This window comes from Xenia sp. Carnegie-2017, unplaced genomic scaffold (assembly GCF_021976095.1).
Source record: "Xenia sp. Carnegie-2017 unplaced genomic scaffold, XeniaSp_v1 HiC_scaffold_16, whole genome shotgun sequence".
Classification (NCBI taxonomy): Eukaryota; Metazoa; Cnidaria; class Anthozoa; order Malacalcyonacea; family Xeniidae; genus Xenia; species Xenia sp. Carnegie-2017.
Window position 1 is genome coordinate 12,648,673 of NW_025813469.1, and position 20,175 is coordinate 12,668,847.

Genomic DNA, 20,175 nt, shown 5'->3' on the forward strand with positions numbered 1-20,175 from the left:
AAAGTTGAATGAAAGAGGAAAAATCATTCAAACTTTGCAATGTGTACGCGCGATTGAAAAAAAATTCCCTTTCCGAATTGCTTTTTGGCTTTATCGTGTTCTTGTGCAAGCTATTTAAAAAGTGTTTCTCGGTTACACAATTCTTATGCTATTCTACAGTGTGAGATTAACCATTAGAAGTCAAACTTCTTATTCCACCAAATGTTTATGAAGATCTTGCACGCTGAAAACTACAGCGACGTTTTCGTAACTGTTCAGTTTTTTTATACACTCAATGTACACCACCGACACGACATTATAAACTAAGTAACGTTTGTCGGTGATGATGAATCAATAACAGACAAAAAATCTCCTGACAATGTTTACGTGAAACATAAATATGTATGAATTTAATTGGTCTAATCTAAGATAACAATGTCTACAGGAAATTACACAAGTATAAATTTAGAGAGAACTAAGTTTACCTTAAGACTGAGCAGAGTCATTTTTCTTTTCTTCAATTCGCGAAATATTCTTGATCAGTCTAGAATTTTTTTTTGACTTTTTCAACACTTTAGCATTCTGAATTTGTAATTCTTTAATCATTTTAATCAACGTCACTAGATCTTCATTTTTTTCGACTTGCTCCGAGCTCACGTCTTCTTTATCGGAGGAAAAATCATAAAATATAATTCCATCAACAAAATTAGATAATCCACCTTCTTTGTTGGGCAATTCCACCAAAGGACTTTTAAGTGGCTTTTCTTTTTTCGTGAAATAAGAAAATATGAACTTCTTTCTTTCAAGGTTGATGATCATGTTCGCCTATTAATTGGTTGATAAGACGGAAATAAAGAATTCAGTTGCACGTTACAAGGAATTTATAACTTTTAATCTACTTCGTAATTTTATAGTGTAAATTCTAATTTTATCTTAGATTATATTAAAAAATGATACTTCACTAATTCGATCGTTTTGCCATTTTTCTTACCGTATGAATATGTTTCCGCAATTTGGCGTCCTTTTTAATCTTAGATACATCCTCAATGGCAAGGGCGAGAATGAGGTTCATAATAACGACAGGCATGACGACGACGAAAACGACAAAAAGAACTATCTGTGTTGGGTAAAACATGTTGTAATAATGGTGACGAAGAAATGTCTCCTTAAAATCAATTTCTCCGATCGTCATGATCGCTGTAGTTAACATCGAGGTTCGAAAATTCCCGAATCCCTCTCTGTCATTCAGTATCACTGTAAAAGCTGCTGCAAACGCGACGAAGAAAAATAATAACAGACTCAAAACCTAAACAAAAATATGAGGAATTATTTTAAGTCCCGTTCACACGATCCGATTTGTCGGATATTGATATCCGATTGTTTCGGTTCCGACTTTTGGTTGCTTTTTAAAACGGTCCAATAATTTTGCCGATATTTATATTCGCTTAGATATTTATAGTCTTGGGAGCAGACATTTGTGGTATTCAGTACATTTATCGATATATTTTTCGTATTTTTATTCTTGTTTCCAAGCCTTTTTCAAACCTAATGTTTTGCGCCAAGTGAAATTTGCAAAGTATGGAGAGTGAAAGGTCCGGGACTAGTCGGCTTTCTTTGATCTTGTTGGATGAAAATAGAGCAAGTTCTATTTCCATCCGATTTTTAGACGGACAGATCCGACTGTCGGAGGCTCGCTTTATATGTGTTCTCACGATCCGTTTTTTAAGATCCGATAAAATCGGGTGAACGGCCTTAAGTCTGAGAAAACTTTGATTAAATATTCAATTAAATTGAGCGTCTTAGATATTATTTCTTAGAACGTTCTTGAACATTGCCTTGTTTCGTGTTCGAAATATGTTCTTTAACATGAGCTAAATGATAGACACCAGGGCCCGGTTGCACGAAGCCTGGATAGCGTTATCCAATGGATAGCAAAAATTTTCAAACTTGTAAAAAAGGTGCTTATATTTTTCTTACGACAAAGAAATTTCGTAATCTTCAAAACAATATTTTTTTTCAGTGATTGTTCAGTTTAAATCTTATACTTTTTGCTATTTAAAAGGTTTTATAATATATTAATCCTAACACGATTTTAATATGCACATGAAAAACATGTGACTTGGACGAGATTTGAGCTCGGTTTTGAACTCGGGAAAAGGTTTTATAAAAGTTTGAAAAAACGTGATATCCAATGGATAACGCTATGCAGGCTTTGTGCAACCGGCTCCTGATGGATAAATGACAGTAATGATTATGGAAAAACGCTAATGTGAATGACGGTTACACGATTTAATTCTTTGCGGATGTTATTTTGCACAGCCAACGTCTGCCACACATGTTTCTTTTTGCAAAATTATTTACCATGTAGACGAACCTTGATCAATGTGACGAAAATTTTCCTCATCATTTGTATAACAATACCGTAGTAGGCAAATCTTCTGAAATACATAATAAGATTCATCCAAGCACAGAACAACGCCACAGAACAGGCTTTCCATTGTAAACTTGTCTTTACAGAGATATTGTCGTTAATCGGTGCAGTAAAGATGAATGTTGATATGAAGAGAGTCCATTCCAAATAGTTGACTGGGTCGCGTAAATAACTCTCCCTGTTAAGCACCAACTAAACAGCAAGAACACGATTTCAATATGCAGCCAGATTTTTGGCATGTATACAATTACGATACTTTCTTTCTCATATATCAATGTGTTATGATGTAAATGAAATGAAATGATATAATAAATTTGAAACAGAAAAAAACATAGTGTTAGAAAAAAATACACACCTGACAAATTTCTTTCATTGTCTGAAAGCCGGCAGAAACAAGACAGATACTCATCGCTATCATAACAGTTATTGATGCATCTGGTAATTCTTTAGGATGTATAAAAATGACACAATTTGTTAAACAACTGAAAATTTTGTAAAATCACATATATGGTCAAAATTTCGACTAATAATTTATAATACTTATATTTTTTGGTCGCAAAGTTGGTTAACTAAATTGTGTTCTTGGTTATAACTCTTGAAATCTACCGAATCGGTTAATATGCCAGACCAAAGCAGTTTCTTAGTATTAAAGGGGTACATCACATTTCGGCTTATACATAGCCAAACTAAGGACTGTTTACATGATCCTGGCTAACCGAGATACAGTGAGGCGTGAAATGATTTTGAGTCATTCAAAGGAGGTACATCTTCAAGCTCAAAAATTATAATTTTCATTAAGCACCACATTCCTTTTGTAATTCTCAAACTATGCCAAAATGGTTGTGTTCATTTTAAAGGTTTTGCGTAGTTAATAAATCAGAATATTTTGAAAATGCAAAAGAAGATTTATTTGATGATAACTATTGATTCGTTTCCATTTGTCAGAATCATTTAACGCTTGTCTGAATCCTGACTACCCGGGATCATATAAATAATCAGCCTTAAGTAAGTCTTTCTGACCTTGATTATTAATTGACTCTTCGTATGAAGGAATTTTGAACGCATAAACGTTTAGAGAAACCAGAAACACGACATAAATTAAAAATCCAACCAAATAAACTTTGAATCCAAATGCCTTCCATTTTTCTTTCAGATATTTACAGCAGACAGGATGCTGTAAGCATTTGTAGCTGCCACTTTTTACCATCGCTTCGATGGCAGTCAGCGGCTTCACATTTCCTATCAGAGAAAACAAAAAATGCCTAAATGATTTTTCAATGTCCATGACATACAATAAATTATGACATATTTGCTGTATCATACCATTTGCTCTAGCATTATTTTTCTGTAAACACATAAAGTCGTATTTAATTTCGTAATTCTTGCTTTCTGGATCACCTGTGTGCGTCTCGCTGTTAACGAGTGCTTGATATGCCACTTCGGACATACCTTGGGAAATCAACTTTTTCATCGTTGCTTCAGGACCATGCTTTGTTGTTTCCATTATCTAAAGAAGAAACACAGTTTCCAACAAATTCTTATTTCTTAAATGATATGATAGGGTGACTTATTCAAACAAAAATGAAATTTATTAACTTAAATGTTTAATACACTGTAAAAACTGATTGCTTAAAATAACCATTAAAATTGGTTACCTCAAATGCATTTAACCACTTTAACTAATATTTTTATGGTCACTATAACCAATCATATGGCTATTTTAACCAATCATTTTTCACGGTGTAAGGAAGAAAGTTTCAACCGTTTCGGAAAAGTGCTTTTTAATCGACAGTTCAATATGAAAAAAAATGAATAAAAACCTCTTTCCATCTTTCATGGCACATCATCGCCATAGCTGTATCTTTATTTCCATTACTAATCATTGCGTCAAAATAAGAAACGTAATCCTTGCTTGTAACTTTATTTCCATTACTAATGTCTGCTTTATTATCGAGTAAAAATTTCACTACATCTGTCTTGCCATTCGAGCAAGCTTTAAACAGTGGTGTCTCTCCATCTTTGTCTTTGTGGTTGATCAAGGAAGGTTTGTGTTTTAGCAGCAATTTAACAGTTTCGAGATGTCCATGACACGCTGCAATATGAAGTGGAGTGGGATAGTCGATGTCGCTATATAAAAAGAACCAAAAAAATATTGGCTTAAATTAACGTCTCAACTCCATCAACGCTGCGGCCTGCGTTAATTTGTGTTCTCACGTGGATTTAGCTTCTTAGAAACACAACAGATAGAAAATTTACCTCGTCATAAATATTTCGTATTTCAGAAGATATTCAACGACCCGTGAGCTACTATAGTATGCAGCTGTATGAAGCGGAGTTTCATTGTTGTCATTAACCTTGACAATTAACTCTCTACAATTGTCAAGTAATAATTTAATCACACCAAGATTCTGAGAACTAACAGCGCAATGTAATGGCGAACTTTGGTTTTCTGAGAGGACGTTCAGATGAGCACGGTTGTCAATCAAAATTTTCACACTCTAAAAAAACGTTGTTTACTTAAACCTAACGTTGCTAACAAGTTAACTTCAAAGGAAACGAGCTCAAATACCTCGACTCGGCCTTCTTTAGCTGCGGCATGAATTGGAGCATAACCATCGTCTGTTCTTTCTTCATTTATCAATGAAACAATGTCACTTTCCTAAGAAGTAATTAAAATTCCAGCTTTTCTATTTACCCCCAACATAAAATCCGAAAAAATTATACCTTCAGCAAAATCTTCAGTAGTTCAGGATGAGCTACTGCATAATGAAGAACTGTGCCATTTTTATCTCTTTTAACGAAACGATTTTCTTTTAGAAATTCTTTCACGTCTTCAACATGACCACCTTCTACTGCAAGGAGCAAGGCTCGATGAGAGAAACCTGCATAACGATCGCGCGGACACGTAGGCGACGCTTGGCCGTTGTGCGGGATTTCATCACTGTTGTAAAATGAAGGTAAATGCAAATAAATAGGTTAGGCTGGTGATAGATCAAATAATATCACAAGGCCATTTTAAAGTAAATAATACTGATGTAATGGACTTGTGTGCGTTTAAAACATTCTTCATGAAGGCATGAAATTGTGAAATAATTTAACATGAAAGTAAAAATAACTTACGATAAATGATTGAAATTCGATTCTTCTCTTATGTTGCGTCTCTTGCTTTTTGTATCTCCCCTCAGTTCTTCTATTTTCTCGTCATGCTGTACAAGTGAATCTCTCACCAATTCTTTTCTTTTCTCGTCAAGCGGTACAAGTGAATGTCTCACCGGTTCTTCTATTATCGCGGCATGCTGCACAGGTAAAGCTTCCTCCGATTCTTCTATTATCGCGGCATGCTGTACAAGTAAAGCTTCAACCGATTCTTCTATTAACGTGGCATGCTTTACAAGTAAAGCTTCCACCGGTTCTTCTATTATCGCGGCATGCTGTACAGGTAAAGCTTCCACCGGTTCTTCTATTATCGCAGCATGCTGTACAAGTAAAGCTTCCACCGGTTCTTCTATTATCGCGGCATGCTGTACAAGTAAAGCTTCCACTGGTTCTTCTATTATCGCGGCATGCTGTACAGGTAAAGCTTCCAACGGTTCTTCTAGTATCGTGGCATGCTGTACAAGTACAGGTAAAGCTTCCACCGGTTCTTCTATTATCATGGCATGCTGTACAGGTAAAGCTTCTTGCGGTTCTTCTATTATCGCGGCATGCTGTACAAGTGAATCTCCCACCGGTTCTTCTCTTATCTTGTTTTGCTGTACAAGTGAATCTCCCAACGTATCAATAAACCTTGACAATATTTCCTCCAAGCCGTTTTTACGGACAGCGTCAACCAAATAACTACCACCACTATTCATTTCTTCTTGCAAACAGGAACGTATCATATCTTCATCTTGTTGCAGACAAACTTCTACAGTACTTTCATCTCCGCTGTCCACAACTACATGAAGTATATTTTGGTGATGTTTCCCGCCATGCTCCTTGCTGAACAATAACTCTTTCACTCTACTTTTTTCTATGGAAAAGACCATTTATAACATTAAAGAAAATAAACAGCAAACAGTCTTTACACTTTCTAAAATATAAACTAAGATACTGCGTGTTCGCGTATATCGTGATGAATGAACAACAGAATATGAATAGTAATAACAGTCTTTATCATACACCTAAATTAAAAACTAACATAAGTTGTGTCCGTTTGGGATATAAAAAGAGCACAATTCATTCTTTTTTAAGTTTTTGGTGGCCATAGTCTATAAGCATTTATGCATGACATGAGCAATGTACAACAAAACAAAAACATTTTACCATGCTTTAAGAATAGATCGAGCAAGCCAGCTCGTCCTTTTTCTGCAGCGATATACAATGGTGATCTGTTTGAGCCATCAACTTTTGTCATATTTCCACCATGTTCCAGCAACACCTTGGCGACGTCGACAAAGTTGTACATGGCAGCAAAGAAAAGTGGCGAGCGGCTATTCTTGCTTTCAACATCGTTCACAAGATGAACAACGAAATCATGATCCAACAATTTTTTAAGAATACCTACATCAGAAATTGATGCAATATTATTAAAATCTACTTCTTTAGCCTTTCAGAACTGGGTATTGTTCTGTTCAAAGTAAAGTGAACTCCCACAGGCTAAAGCAATGAAAGTAAACTTCATACAGCTGAGCCAAAGTTAGATCTACAGCATCCCTACCAATGATTTACATCTTCCTTAGATTTCTACTAACTGCGGTGTCAAGGTCAGTAAACTGAATATTTAAATAGCTGGAATCATAACTGAAGCCAAAAATTGAAGCCAAAAAAATATTTGTCGTCATCATTTGTCATCACTCGTGTTTCTCGCGTGTTTATAAACAATTTGTATTTTTTCGCATCCTAGATCTTTAGTTTGACCTCAGTTGATTTCATTTTACTAGTCAGTTTTATCTTCACGAAGAAAATTTTTTGAATTATATTTATTTCAATTCTACATCATCCTCAGTGCAAAAGTATTATTACGTTTTTCAAATAAACTAAAAGGATTTGTTGGTATGAATTTTTATTCGACAAAATTTACATATAGAATGAAAACATCTTTAATATAGCTACTATATATTTTTGTCATACACAGTCGATCTGCTCTTAAGCTGAGGTTTTCCTTTAAGACATATCAAAGTCTTTAAGGATATTTAATTATTGATATCGAGATGACAACTATTTAGTATTTCAAGCACTATCAAAATCGATGAAAATGACAATCGCTCTGTAAAAAGTAAAAATGCAAGTTATAGACTCAATATTTTTTATGAAACTGGATATTCAAGTTTCTTTTTTCTTCGGAAAAACAGATCTTTAAATCCACTGAAATGACAAAAAAGACAAACACTGTCTGACATCGTTTGAAAATTTACCTTTCGATGTAAGAAAAATTTATGCTTGAATATTTTCTCGTCATATTTTTTATTGTATTGTATTTTTAGCATACAGTGTATTTTTCAGTTGGCTTTTCCTCGTTCCAACTCGTAAGTTAGAACGAACTCACTGTAGTAAAGTTTCAGCTGTAAAAAATAACCTTTTGCGAAGAGTTAGCCTCGTGTGTTGTTTGTCGTGATGTTGTTTATATGTTTATGCTTTAGCAAATTTGTATTCAAATTTATATTGGCCGTGTATGTTTGTCACTCAGGGAATGAAACTGACGTACAAACTGCGTGAATATTCGACTTTGAAGGACTGGAACTGACGTACAAACCATGCAAGAGACTAGGACTTAGGCTTCAATTTTATATATATAAAATGTATTGTCGTTATCATTCCATATATATATATATATATACTAGGCTCACTGCGCGTGCGTAGTTTGAGCACTCTAGGATTGTGTAGAGAGTCTCATATGGAGACGTTCACCGTGTTCGCGATATGCAAAGCTCACCTTTATAGGTTTGAGCACTCTAGTGACTGAATAAAACAATCCATAGGATGTGTTACCGTACGTCCTGTGTCCCAAGTGCAGGAGTCACCATTTTAATATGGTGACAGCCGGGAGGGCACATTGTTATACACTTTGTACATTACTACTTATATATATATATAAGGATGGAGTTCACTGTTCAAGGTAAGGAAAGGACCGCCATTTTGAAAGGTTGTGAAAAGTAAACTTTAACAAAAAAAAGTTAAAAGAAAATTTCAAACTCAATCCTATCAAACATTTTACAAACCAAACATAGAGCACCAACCTTGCAACTCTATATCAACCCAAAAAAAGCAGAATTTAGAGGTAAATTAATATTGTCGATTTTTCTACCTTTCAATATGGCGGCTTTCCTCAATCGTAACTATAGAAGATTTGAGAGGGTAGGAATTTAGTAGATTCGGTTCTTGGTCATTGACCGTTACGTGCTTACCAGCGTCATTCATTTCCGTGGCTACATGAAGTACAGTTTCTCCATTCTTAGCTGTCACACACTTCGTATCTTTCACTTGATTTAACAAACAAGTAAGCGCACGAAGACTTCGGAACTCCACGGCATAAAATATGCATGGTCGTCCTTTTTCATCAAGTTCGGCAAGTAAGTTTTGAACTGAAAATGAACATTTTTTTAATTATCAAACTGGAAAGAAACATTATTTACATCTTATTAAAGGCATACTAACTTTCTCGTTCACTTGTTTTCTCCCTCAAGATATCGTTGATCATTTTCTCATCATCGTTAAATACTGCAAATTTCATTCGGTTAATATCCTTCATCTTATTGTCATCTCGTTCTACTATATTTGTTTCGCTCTCTGCTTCGATAGATAACAGGGGTGTCAATGCTAAATCCTTGGGTTCGTTGACTGTGTCTTGTGTGAGGTCCAGCTTAGTCCACTTCCATGATCTGTTAGACATTGCTGACAGAAATAAAAGAATTCTTTTCAAAAGGACGAAGCGTTAACAAACCATGAAACTGAAACAAAATGTCATGCTATTGTAATAAACATTTACATTTCAGTTGTTTTTAACTAATTTTTCAAATTTACTGTTTTCATTAAGTTATGAAAGCATAAGAAAGAGTAGAAAACATGTAAGTAAGAAACAAATAATAATGCCAACTATTTTGCAAGATGATGAGGTTCGTCCCACTTAACCGAATACAATCTATAAATTGTGTTTTGTAGTAAAGTAAATGGCTTGAACAGGGGAGTATCGTTACATTTTTGTAGATTTAGACCGTCCAGGTTAGTGTAGACCTAAGATGGACTGTTTTTGTTGTTGTTAACTGACGTTTCGACAACCTTAGCGGTAGTCATATTCAAAGTTAACGATTGGTTGTCGAAATGTTAGCCAACATCAACGAAAACAGTTCTTCTCAGGACTCTATATTGACCGGGACGGTCTAAATCTACAAACATGTAAATTGTCTTGTGTCGTACTGAACGACGTATTCTTTATAAATAGCTGGTAAGGAGTTTTGGTACAGTGTTATGTCGGATATAAATGAAAACTTTAAAGTATGATGTTGATTGATTATGACTTATTTTCTCAATACTTCTCTCCCACGTTGCCGTATGCATGGCAATATCAAGGAAACCATCCATAACTGATAGAACAAAAAAACTTGGAAAATAAAGGAATGAAAAAAGCGCAGCATTTGACAGTTCATCAAACAGAAAACATTGTAAAAAATGTAAAAAAATTGGTTTTACTATAAAGTGCTCCAGCAAGTTATGGAAGCAATAATGACTATTTCATTTATTTTAAGGAAGATAAATGTTGCAGGTAGCTACGTTCTCATGGAATCACAAAAATTTCGAAAGAATTCGTCGCCATTTTGATCAAAGACCATTTTTTTAAAATAGCCATCCACATCTTTGATTTCTTTTTGCAAACCTTCATCTTGATCAAGGCAAATTCTACTGTCCTTTCATTACCAGTGTCCACAGCTACAAAGACGCTTTTTATCGTCATTGCAAATCGTTGCATGTTTTATTATATCAAAATCCGTCATCTTATTCCCAAGTCACTCTACTTCCGTGGTGTCTTTTTCCTAAATATTTTCCTGTTTAATACCGAGTGATGTCATTAAGTTTGCAAATTCTTCATGAAGGTAAATAGTGACGGTGGACTAGGTAAAGCGCTATTTGGTCGTGCTGTGTAATTATGACATCATGCATTCGCATTATTCATTTCATTAGAAATCAATTCATTTTTACAGTGAATATTTACGTAACACTACCCAGCTTGCTTGTTGGCTACGTTGCTAAACTAATAAGAATTACTATCAGTCGTGCAACTGACTTCCACATTTCAAATTGAAATAGTGATAATTACTTTGATTTTTAAAGCCAGTAGTTGAACGATTAAATTATGTTTTTGACCAGATCATTGGGATTTTAAATGATCTTGAAGGATTTGACTGACAAGGAGAAAGCATGACTTGATAAATGAGAGAGCCAATGTTAACTTTTAATTGATTGTTTTGTTCATTCTTTCAGTTGTGTTATCAGAGAGGGGCCTGGGCACGCACGTGTCAATTGCAACTTAACTTTTCCTCCACCTGCCAAAGTTTACTCTATTTTAACTATAAATAGAGCGTTCTTAGTTCGCAGTACTGGAAACTGGGAAAGAAGCACGAGGCATTATCGTTACTTCTCTCAAGGAATTTACACATTTCTTACTACAGTACAAGAAAGCGTTCTGTGAACAGTAAAGTTTGCATGGCAGTTATTTTTTATATATTTAATATTGTGCATAAGATGCACAAATCCGTGTTGGTGAAGAAGTGAGAACTAAAAAAATTAAAAAAATTCATTTTGTGAAAGACGTATCGATTTTTCTCTTCGAATTTTGTTGTGCACACGCAAAAACTATCTTTTGGCTAGTGCTCAGTTCGAAAGTGAAACTTTATGATAGTATTGATAGTTGTTGTATTGGGAAAAATTGTTTTGCAATGTAAAACATTAGATAGATAGATAGATAGATAGATAGATAGATAGATAGATACCTAATCCTAACCCTAACCCTAACCCTAACCCTGACCCTAACACTAATCCTAATTTATAACTTAAAAAACTTGCAGCCTCTGTAGCATCATATTGGCTGAAAAACGTATAAGTATTACAAATATAAAAAATTGTGTATTAAAGTAACTGTATGCTGCTATTCAAAAAGCAATTTCACGAGATAAAGTAAGGAAACATGTACTGAGTGTTATGAATAGCACGTCGAACAGAGTCAGCAAAATATTGTATAGTCTTGTGCTACTTTTTTAGATTTATTTATAATCTAAAGCTTTCGATCTGATGACGCTGATATAGGCATTTCGTGCAATATCGGGATTTCCATAAAACAGCCATGAAACATTCATGACTTTCACTAAGACAGCAAGTCTGAAATATTTAGATCGAGATGAAAAGGAAGAATACTGAAAGTCGTAAATTTTTTCACAAAAAGTAAAGTATTTTTATTATGAGATATTTGGGACGAAACAATACTTTCCGCAAATGAATAATTTAATATAAAATGTGAAATCCCGATTTCACTGCCGTAGTATGACGTAAAACAAATAAAGAACTCCCAATAAGTTTAAGTAGTCGCTTGAAAATTGAAATTGCGAAAAATTCTGAAACAATAACAAATATTCTGATGGAAATCATGGAATTATCTTATATAAAACTCAACATGTTTGTCAAAAATAAAAAGCGTGAACAAGTTGAAAAAAATCCTCCTTTTGTTATAAAAAGTCATATAATTTCCGTGTTATCTTCGCATTTCTGATATACAGTGTTATGCAGTGATAACGATAAACGTCTCAGACTGCCCAAATTTCATAGTGTGGTATTTACAAAGGCAGAGTTGGAAGAGGTGTAGTATTTCAAAAGGATGAATTGAAACTTCCGACCCGACTAGTAGAATGAGTGTATTATAATTTAAGAGAACAGTTGTAATTCTTTTCTAGCCTTAAGTCCCGTGTTGAGAAAAGGTTTGTTATGTTTGATGAGAAGTGCTTCAAGGAAAGCAAGAATGTGGTAGTTGTTAGATTTGGTTGAGTGAAGTATTTATAGTTGTTGAATACGATATTTTCTATAGGAGAGGGAGTTCTGAGAGGTGGAGGGAGATCATTGAGTTGTGAGAACTGGTTTTGTAGAGTCGCCAGGAATTGAGCTTTTCGCACTCAGAGAAATGCTGGCCAACTGCACTAGAAAAATAAGTCTGGTTGCATGTTCTCTGAGCCATACAGACAGGCATCTTTTTTTCATGCCGATGTAGGTTTTACCACAGCCAGGGAAAGTTATTTCGTGTACAAGATTACTGCGAGAAAGTGAAGGAAGTTTGTCCTTGTTAGAGACAAAATAGGAGAGTTTTCTGGTGTCATAAATAGTAACAAATTTCACCGGTTGAGAAAGATGTCTTTGTATTTTCTTAAAATAAGACTTTAAAAGGAAATCGCCACGCATGGCAAGATAAGGAATGCGAGCCCAGATTTTAGGTAGATTATCATCTATAGCTAACAGTCTTACCCACCTGTGTTACCCATTTGTGCGAAGGAATCTTTCAACAATTAATATTTCACCACACGGACACCATTTTATACCAGTGAAGAGTCTCTTGTCACAACGACAGAATAGATACAAAACAGAAGCGCCACTCGATGTCGGAACCTTTGAAATTCGTGTCACCTGTTTTATGGATCTATTCTGTGTCAACACCATTATATAGACATCCTGTGACAAAAAAATAATGAATACTCTTACGTCATGTAGCAACACATGACCGTATTGTTTATTATATGGAATAAAATAAAACAGACAAAAGGGCCGTTTTGGCTCCATAACGGTTTTTTTGCTCTTCAATTGGTGCCAAATTGCTTCGAGATCAACTTGATGACTGCATCGAATCGGGTGACTCAATCTTGTTGTTTTCTGTAGCTCAGCTTCAATACTGAATTTTGCTCCTATACTGATTCTGAACAAATAAAAACACATTGTTATATATGCTTTAATCATTCTGGTTAACAAAAGCCTATTTTTTGTTGAAAATACTTGAATAATCTTAAATTGCACAAGGAATGCACGAAGTTTGCTTCTTTTCTTATTTACATTCATGTACTTTCTATTCGTTGTTGCATAGTAACAAAAAACTTAAGTGTAAAAATTTGCTAATGTGGAAGTGATTTAAGGTAAACAATTTTTTCCACAAACCCAAATCATTGTTAAATTGTGTGCACCATGTGCATTCATCTAAAATCTGCAACATAATGATATGCTGGTTTCATTTTTCTTCTTCAGAGTGACAGCTAACCTGTAACACCAATTCAGGTTGATGCACTTCTGTTGCTGATCATTTTAGTTATAATACAGTATTACACATTAGCAAATTTTTACATTTAAGTTTTTTGTTACTATGCAACAACAAATAGCTGGGTACATGAATGTAAATAAGAAAGAAACAAACCTCATGCATTCCTTGTGCAATTTGAGATTATTCAAGTATTTTCAACAAAAGATAGGCTTTTTGTTAACCATAATGATTGAAGCATATTTAACAATGTGTTTTTGTTTGTTCACAATCAGTATAGGGGCAATATTCAGTATGGAAGCTGAGCTACAAAAAACAACAAGATTGAGTCACCCGATTCGATGCAGTCATCAAGTTGATCTCGAACCAATTTGGCACCAATTGAAGAGCAAAAAAACGGTTATGGAGCCAAAACGGCCCTTTTGTCTGTTTTATTTTATTCCATATAATAAACAATACGGTCATGTGTTGCTACATGACGTAAGAGCATTCATTGTTTTTTGTCACAGGATGTCTACATAATGGTTGTGACACAGAATAGATCCATAAAACACGAATTCAAAGGTTCCGACATCGAGTGGCGCTTGTTCTATTCTGTGGTTGTGACAAGAGACTGATAAAATGGTGTCCGTGTTGAAAATTCCTTCAAAGATTTTAAAATGAGTGAGTGGGTATTGTAGCTATAGATGATAATCTACCTAAAATCTGGGTTCGCATTCCTTATCTTGCCATGCGTGGCGATTTCCTCTTAAAGTCTTGTTTCAAGAAACATTGTTACATTTAATAATACATAAAGTCATGGTTACATACAATAATACATAAAGTCATGGTTACATATGAAACATTGTTACATTTAATAATACATAAAGTCATGGTTACATATAATAATACATAAAGTCATGGTTACATATAATAATACATATAGTCATGAACCACAATGGTTCTGTTTTTGGGGGAGGGGTCCTCTAGCTTAGATTAGTCTTTGATAACTTGTTGCTATAAATATTATGTCAGACATATGGAGAAATCTTCTTACTTGTTTATTAATGTTACGAGATTTCTATTGTTGGTTTTATTTGTATTTTTTTGTAGTGATAATAGTAATAGCACCACCATAAGTCCTGCTCCTTCACACCCCTCTCCTAGGCTCATTCCTACCAGTGTGCGAATTAGTTCAGAAAAAACGATGTACAATTTTTTTGACAAAAGTGTTTCCTTATAGGCATAATCAAATCGATATTACGTTAATTATTATATAGCGCTAATTGCTAAATTAATATTTTCAAAAGTGAACAAATCCATATGATTTACAACAGTGTTTTTCGTTAAAACCGCTGATTTTTGCACATCGTTTGAAAAAGTGATGTGCAATTGCTTTCATTTTAGCTAAAACGATGTGCAAACTGCACATTGCACACCTTTTATTCGCACACTGATTCCTACTTAAACTTGCTGTGAACATTCATTAATAGTTCATTTGTAATTTTTAGTGCCCAAATGCAATTTGCCAGTACCTCAAAAGTATGCAAGTTTATTGTCATTTGTTCAATAAATGGAAATTGAAGTACTTCTAAAAATCTAATTTGCAATTTAGTAATATTTTACTTGTTTCAGGATTGGTCACGGAACTACAAAATTCCAAATCATGTAAGTACAATACACTAACAGCAGCTCATTTATTATACAGTATAGTAAGAATATTAAGCTTAAGTGGGTGGTTAAAGTTAAAGGCTTACAAAAGTTATTAAGGTTTAAGTCCTTTTAGAGGTGAGCTGATGAATGATCAGCTTTTGTTTTAGATTTAGTCTCTCAACGGCCATTTCTTTACCCATTTTATAAATTTCAAAACCACATTTGTAGTTCTAAATTTCTGACATTATCTTGCCCCTAAAATAGCCTCTAACCATTTTTTCGGGAGGAGAAGACTGGTCAGAACAAATATTTTTGTGTTTTAGTATTCTTATGCTGTTGAAGCTGTGCTGAAAACAGAGTATTTACATCCAAATCTGATTAACGAGCTCATCAGAGATGTCTGCACAAGATATGTGTGCTAAGATATACAAACCAACCCAGAAAAACAGAAAGTGTAAAGATTGCGCTTATGATTGTTGAATCATATCCATTCCTGAAGGATCCACTATTAGATACAAACTCAAAGCCATGGGTAAATGATACTTAAAAGTGTTTATAATATGACATTTTGTTCAATTATCGTTTTGTTTTGTTTCATTATACTAATGTGTCAAATAATAATGAATGTTTATCACATGAATGTTAGCTCCTTGTAAGCAATAGGAATTTCTTAAAGCTGACATGTGTGATGTCATTAATTGTATTTTACTGTTAGCAAAAGTAAGAATGTATGAACTCTCAAAAGTGATTTTGCCAGACAAGTTAAAACTTTGTACTTCAGAAAGCATTTTGGGCAGTTACAAAGTTTTAACTTGCCTCAATAAATCTCTTTTAAAGAAACCACACGTTCTTTTTGCTAACAGTCATGACAAATACATTTAATGACGTCACACCTCAATATCTTATTATCATGCCTGCTAAAATCATTAACTGGGTGACTAACTAACTAACACAAAAATGTAAATCAGAGATGTGTATTCACGATTTTTTTGGTAGGGGTGTGTCTTTGGGAATAGCTTGGGTGTGGTTTAGGTTACTACTTGTCTAGAGTGGATGTGATTTCTGTGAGTACGTATTTGTTGCCAAAGAATGTCAGACTTATATTGTTAAATTCTGTTATATATTTATTACGTTCGTAGATTTTACCAATTATAGTGACATCGTCCATTTATTTCTATTCACAATTGCTTTTGATCTGACTGAACTCCACATTTTTGGGATTAAATTACTTACAACAATTAGTAAGCGCGTTCTCATACACTTATAATTGATATGAACCTTCAATGTTGATAGAATTACTAGGCTTTAGTATTTGTGATGAGAAGTGGACGCATCTTCCCATCCCATCCCTTAATCCAAACTATGTGATGCAAATGTACATTATCACCTTGTTATATGCATGTTAGTTGTAATGGGCTGCTTGCGTCTCTATTTTGTTAATGATAAAAAATAAATTTATTTGTCTTTTATTACTTGTAAATGAAAGCTTTCTTTTATAGGGATCTATTGAGATGAAAATCTATAACCTATTCAAAAAATTGCAAAGAAAGAGATCTAACACGCCTGTTACCAATGTCTCGCAAACTAAAGGCAAAACAACAAAGAAAAGGAACAGTCACTTTGGACGAACGTTCCCGAGCCGTGTGAAAGTGAAGATCTTACAGCAGTGGTATCAAAAATAAAAAGGAGTGGCAGTCAGCTAAAAAGGATCATGAAAAAATTCAAGAGTTGATGGCTGCATGCTATGCTTCAAGGAGATCACTTGTCTTAGAAGACGTCAGAAGAATAGTGGAAGTTGTTGAAATGTTCCCTCCTTTAAAAAATCTGCTATACGTTAGTAGCTAGTTGTATTTTTATCCCATAAAATACGTACATAAGTTTAGCAAAGCTTAAAGGTAACTGCTGTTATATTGTATTACTACAGATCAAGGCTGAATTTGCAAAAGTTATGGGAATAAAGACGTAGCTACACAGGTAAAAGAAAACTTCAAAAAAGTCTGGCGTCACAGGCTGTTGGCTTATGCTGAGAAAATATGGGGGTAAAAATTCAGAAGACTTGAACAAAACGCACAATGCTTTTGACAGTGGTATCCTTGAAGAAGGTATTTCAGCTGATAATCAACTTTATACACATCAGAAATTCTCTTGAAGAAAATAAAGCTAAGAAGGATCAACAGTTGTTTCTCGATCAACATTTGTGTAGCAGTGTGTGCCATTTTTTAGGCGAATGTGCTGGTAGAGCAGCTATCAAGATCGCTCAAATTGTCTTCAAGCAGCCAAACAGTAGTAGGGACCCCTCATGTTAAAGAAGCTGTTATCAAAGTTGTTAAGGTAAAACTGGCATTATATCTTTACTATAAAATGAGTATTACCATACTACTTCATTTTTGTTTCTCACATAACAAAAAGTAACTTGTGAACCCTAATGAAAGTAGACACTTAAGACATTATTGTGCAGTCTCAAGCTTATTTTCTAAATTTTCTGCTATGTCTTTTTATCGTAGAATGGCGCTTTCCTTGCTGAAAGGGTAAGAACGCAAGTTCAACCTGTATTTTGGTAGGGGATGACATTTATCAAAGTGACATTATATATGTGGTGGCAGAAGGAATAGTTTTGTACCATGTAACAAACAAAAAGATTGGCGATGCTCTGGTTGCTTTGTTGGCCACATATTACATGTACAATGTAAATACATTGAGGGCAAGAATGTTTATAGCTTTCTTGACATGGCATTGTTGAAAATCATCCCAGAGAAGTGTTAATCTTCTGTCAAAAGTTTGGTTGGAGTTTTATCAAATGTCTCCAACTAATGACGCATGCACCAGCAGGCATGTATGCTATATTAGAGCATGTTTTATTTCAATTCTACATTTGTAAAGTTTATTTGTGTAAGGTGTTTTACGGAAGATGTTAAACATTTATGTGCATGTGTATATTATACGAGACTTGTTAATTGCAAACTTTATGTAGTGTCACTTCTTTCCTGGGCACGGGGCTGCTTTTGAGCCATGGCCGATTTGATGAAATAATGGGGCTAAATTGGCTATTCTGTCTAGAGCTGAATTTCACACAAAAGGGGCAAAATAGCTCCCTATGGGGCTAAATTGGTCCTCTTACCTGGGGCTGTTTCAGCTACGTTTTGGGGGTAAAATTGGCAAAATAAACGGGGCTAAATTTGGCCCCTCTTTAAAGGGCCAAAATTAGCTCTAAATTGTGGGGCCGTTCTGGGGTCAATATTTTGGTCCCATTTTGGGGTAAAATAGCCCTTTTCCTTTTAATGTGTATAAGATGTGTTTGTACATGCGCATCTTGTTGTTTTCTTCCTCCTGGGTGCACGAGTTTGTTTTGGATTCGATAAAAACCGTTAAAAAAACGTTGAAATTTTACTCAATGTTTAAGTACTTACTTACCTTTTATATTGTAAAATAATAAACAGAGTAAATTACATTTAGCAAAATCACACCTGTGAGGTATTTAAGCAGGAAGTTTAATGTCAATTTATATTAAATTCCTCTAGTCGTGTACGACATTGGATTTAAGGCCTCAGTAAAAATGATCACACAGTGCCATGTTTTCACCTAACCCTAAAAGTTTTTTTTATCAAAATGTGATGTGTTTCTTTGATCGCTTATATAAATGCACGTAATTTCCATATAAAGACCATTAGTGGACAATTAAGACGCCATATGCATATTTCTTTTATAACGTATTTCTTTAAGCTGTGCATATTTCTTTTATAACGTATTTCTTTAAGCTGTGCATATTTCTTTTATAACGTATTTCTTTAAGCTGTGCATATTTCTTTTATAATTTATGTTGTAAAAATAAATCTCAAAAACGAGCTGCTTTGTATGACACAGTAATTGCAAGCAATCTTGACTGGATGATACAACATCACTGGGTGAGGCAACAACTCCTGAACTCCAGCTCCTTCGCGATCTTTGTCAGTCCTTTCATGTTGAGTGGAAGGTGCTTCTGTCCCTAAAATTCATATAAAGAAAGTGAAGAGGTTTTCTATGAAGGCAGAGAAGCTTCAAGACCATCAAAATAGTTTTTCCGAGAATCTAAACAGTTTCTCGCCTGGTTTCAATAACTGCAATCTCATTCCTCCAGCCGCCATATAAAAATAATATATAATCCATAATCCATAGCGATGATCCATTTAGATAATCCATAATTTTGAATCCAACCAGTGTTCTTGGATCCATTTGTGTATCCTAGAATCCATTTGAGTGTTCTTGAATCCATTTGTGTATCCTTGAATCCAGGGGCGGATCTAGAGTATGTCAAATCCGTCGCGCGACTGATGTTTGAAATTCAAAAATTACCTATTCATATTAATTAAAAAATCACTAATTATTCTTTATTATCGCATTTACTTCGTGATAAAAATCCAGCTTTATTTATTATTGAAAACTAATGACTAATGCAACGAATATCTCCTTGGTAACCAGATCAGTTGAATTTTAATTGACCTGGAATAACCGACTGATAAGCGGGGTGGCTTGACTGGTTCGACTTATAAAGGAGTCTATGAACGCCAGAAACGCTATTTTATTGGTCAATGGCCAGATCAGTGGACAGTCTGGAATAATCTCGACCGATAATAGGGGTGGCCGGACCTATAAGGAGTCAATTGCTATCTTACAATTGGTTCATTTGAATTTTGTCTTACTGTGATTGGTTTGACCGATTTCGACTGATAGCCAACTGAACTAACATAGTCAAGCTCACTGTCTGAATTGAATGTTTGATCGTTCATAGTAATTTTCTGAAGCATGATAGAAACTAAACTACAATCAGATGGAATTTATGGAAATCTTTTACAAATTCATATGTTGACATGAATGCTGCTTTCCAAACTGGGAATTT

At 34.5% G+C, this 20,175-nt stretch overlaps 1 protein-coding gene across 1 annotated transcript; it reads right to left on the minus strand.

Moving 5' to 3' along the window:
* Window positions 1-361: 361 nt before the first annotated feature.
* On the minus strand, window positions 362-13,117 carry LOC124436474 (transient receptor potential cation channel subfamily A member 1-like). The gene is made up of 15 exons (XM_046986404.1): window positions 12,897-13,117; window positions 9,047-9,283; window positions 8,797-8,973; window positions 6,716-6,952; window positions 5,531-6,422; window positions 5,135-5,351; window positions 4,980-5,069; window positions 4,667-4,908; window positions 4,231-4,537; window positions 3,734-3,917; window positions 3,431-3,649; window positions 2,766-2,854; window positions 2,354-2,602; window positions 971-1,285; window positions 362-804 (listed from the first exon to the last, which is right to left on the minus strand). The coding sequence occupies exons 1-15, from the start codon at window positions 12,907-12,909 to the stop codon at window positions 466-468; spliced, it is 3,807 nt and encodes a 1,268-aa protein (XP_046842360.1). The 5' UTR covers window positions 12,910-13,117; the 3' UTR covers window positions 362-465.
* Window positions 13,118-20,175: the final 7,058 nt, after the last annotated feature.